Source organism: Calonectris borealis, chromosome W, assembly GCF_964195595.1.
Source record: "Calonectris borealis chromosome W, bCalBor7.hap1.2, whole genome shotgun sequence".
Taxonomy (NCBI): domain Eukaryota; kingdom Metazoa; phylum Chordata; class Aves; order Procellariiformes; family Procellariidae; genus Calonectris; species Calonectris borealis.
The window spans coordinates 4,621,779-4,625,000 of NC_134351.1; the positions used below are offsets into that span (position 1 = coordinate 4,621,779).

The 3,222-nt window shown below is 72.1% G+C and overlaps 1 protein-coding gene across 1 annotated transcript in view; it reads left to right on the top strand.

The window, feature by feature from the left end:
- Window positions 1-326: 326 nt before the first annotated feature.
- The window catches only part of LOC142074798 (SKI family transcriptional corepressor 2-like), a 25,713-nt gene continuing 22,817 nt past the window's right edge, over window positions 327-3,222 (top strand). The window contains exon 1 of the mRNA XM_075135677.1: window positions 327-2,531. Within this exon, the coding sequence (XP_074991778.1) occupies window positions 327-2,531 (2,205 nt within the window). The remainder of the gene's footprint in view (window positions 2,532-3,222) is intronic.

Below are 3,222 nucleotides of genomic sequence, written 5' to 3' on the forward strand. Positions count from 1 at the left end.
GGGTTGAAGCATCTTCTTTACGGCGGGCGGTTTGCTCATTTTACTGTCATCTCCGCGCCCGCGGTGGGATGCGCACGTCGGGGAGCCGGGATGCGCGGAGGCGGGCGGTCCGCAGCCTCGGGCACACCCCCGGCGAGGCCAGGGTGGGTTTGGGGGGCCGGGGTCGTTACGGGTAGCGGAGTCGGGAGACTCGAGTGGGTGGGTGGGGTGCGTGTGCTTGCGGCGGGGACCCCCCCATCCCCGGTGGGTCCCCGGCTGACGGCGCTATGTCTCTCTCCCCTCCCCGCCCGCAGCTGGAGCAGAGCATCCCCCCCGGTGCTGAGGCGATGGCGACCAGCCCGCTGCCCGGTCCCACCGACATCTTGCTGCCGTCGCCGTCCAACGCGTACCCGCCGGACCCCATGAACCAGCCGAGAACCGGCCACGCCGCCATGAAGCCCAACCAAGTGGGGCAGGTGATCCTCTACGGCATCCCCATCGTCTCCCTGGTCATCGACGGGCAGGAGCGGTTGTGCCTAGCGCAGATCTCCAACACCCTCCTTAAAAACTTCAGCTACAACGAGATCCACAACCGGCGGGTGGCCCTGGGCATCACCTGCGTGCAGTGCACACCGGTGCAACTGGAGATCCTGCGGCGGGCCGGGGCCATGCCCATCTCCTCCCGCCGCTGCGGTATGATCACCAAACGGGAGGCGGAGAGACTCTGTAAGTCCTTCTTGGGGGAGAACCGGCCCCCCAAATTGCCGGATAACTTCGCCTTCGACGTGTCCCACGAGTGCGCTTGGGGTTGCCGCGGTAGCTTCATCCCTGCCCGCTACAACAGCTCCCGGGCCAAATGCATCAAGTGCAGCTACTGCAGCATGTACTTCTCCCCCAACAAGTTCATCTTCCACTCCCACCGCACCCCCGACGCCAAGTACACCCAGCCCGACGCCGCCAACTTCAACTCCTGGCGCCGTCACCTCAAGCTCACCGACAAAAGTCCCCAGGACGAGCTGGTCTTCGCCTGGGAGGACGTCAAGGCCATGTTCAACGGCGGCAGCCGCAAGCGGGCCCTGCCGCCCGCCCCTCCCGCCCCCTCCGCCGCCGCCCCCGCCGCCTGCCACCCGCTGGGCTCGGTGAAGGCGGCGGCCGCCGTGGTGGGCGGCGGGTTGCTGAGCCCGCACCTCCTGGCCGCCCCGCCCGAACTGCACCAGAAACGGCCGCGCTTCGAGGAGGACGAGGAGCTGCAGGAGGCCGTGGCGGCGGCGCACGGCGGGAAGAGCCCGCGGAGCTACCCGGTCATCCCGGTGCCCAGCAAGGGCTCCTTCGGCGGCGTGCTCCAGAAGTTCCCCGGCTGCGGGGGGCTCTTCCCGCACCCCTACGGCTTCCCCGCCGCCGCCTTCGGCCTCTGCCACAAAAAGGAGGACGGCGGCGGCGGCGGGGCCGATGCCCTCGGCGGGGCGGCGGCCCACAAGGCCGGCGGGGGCGCGGCGGGAGGCGGCCTCTCGGGGCTCTTCTGGCCGGGCAGGAAGGACGCCGCCTTCTACCCGCCCTTCTGCATGTTCTGGCCGCCCCGCACACCGGGTGGGCTGCCGGTACCCACCTACTTGCAGCCGCCGCCGCAGCCCCCCGGCGCCCTGGGCTGCTCGTTGGGCGACGGGGCGGGCCTGCTGCGCCAGGCCTTCCTGGACCTCTCGGAGCCCGGCGGCGAGGCGGGGGCCGCGGGGCTGGGCACGCCGCCCGCCGCCGCCGCCCCCCCGCCCGCTCCCGCCGCCGCCGCCGCCGCCGCGCGGGACCCGCTCTTCGAGTCGCCCCCTGGCGGCGGCGGCGCGGAGCCCGCCTCGCCCGCCGCCTCGGAGGGGGGCAGCGGCGGCAGCAGCGGCGGCGGGCGGGTCCCCGCGCACCACCCGCACCTGCTGGAGGCGGCGGCCGGGCGCAAGGCGGGCGGCGGGTACCACCACTCCAGCGCCTTCCGACCGGTGGGCGGCAAGGAGGACTCGGAGAGCCTGGCCAAGCTGCACGGCGGCGGCCCGCCCCGCTCCGCCTCGCCGCCGCTGCAGCTGCTGCTGCCCCCGCCGCCGCCGCCGCCGCCCGAGGAGGCGGGCTGCGAGCGGCACCCGCTCCCCCCGCCGCCGCACCCCCCCCACCGCCTCCTCTCGCCCGGCGGCACCAGCTGCAGCTTCGCCAGCGAGGACAGCAGCGAGGAGGAGGAGGACGAGGAGGAGGAGGACGAGCCCGAGGTGGACGTCGAGGGGCACAAGCCCCCCGAGGAGGAGGACGAGGACGAGGAGGACGAGGAGGGCGAGGAGGAGCCCCGCGGCGGAGACCCTTTGGCGGCCGGCGGCCGCTTCCCGCCCGCCCGGGGCCTGCCGGAGAAGGGCGGCCGGGAGCGCCCCACCGCCGGCCCCTTCCCCCGGCCGCCCGCTGAGGAGAAGCCGGGGGAAGGCCAAGCCCAGCCGCAGCCGCCTCCCGGGCCCCCCCGGGCCGGCAGCGGTGGCAGCAGCCCGGCGCACCATCCGTCCCTGGAGGAGCAGCCCTCCTACAAAGATGTAAATGTCCCCTTCAGGCGGCCTTCCCGCTGACTGCGGCTACCGACAACCCCCCGGGGCGGGAGGGGGTCCCAGGGCGGGGGGAGATGAACCACCGGGTACCCCCCTGCCGCCATGCCAGGCACTGGGTGCCCCCCCGCCGCCATGTCAGGTGCCGTGCCCCCCCCCCCCCCCCCCCCGCCGCCATGTCAGGCGCTGTGCCCCCAGCCGACCTGGCAGGCCAAGGCCAGGCCTGGTGGGCCGCAGTCGTACATGGCCCACCGGGGTCTTGTGGAGTGTCAGGCTCACACCACCTTCCCACCCCCAAAATCAGGCTGGCCCAAACCCCGCCGCACGAAGGGCGAGGGTCTGCTCCCCAGGCATGCCCGTCCATGCGGTGAGCCGCTTCAATGGCAGCGCACGCCAGGCCTGGACATGGCGTCCGAAGGCCAGCCCTGGAGGCTAATAAAAATAAATACGGCAGATTTATTCAGTGGGTGCCTTGCCCAGCGGGGTGGCATTTACCCTAATTAACACATGGGAGAAAATAATCCAGGCCCCATCTTGGGCCGGGTGCCCTCACCTGCCCTACACGTTGGCGGCAAGTTTCCAATGGGACATGTGCTCCTTCCGTAAAGGTGGCTGTGGAGGATGCCACGGTGGGATTCCCCACCATCTTGTTTTTGTGGGTGCGCTTTTTGTGCTCGCTGTT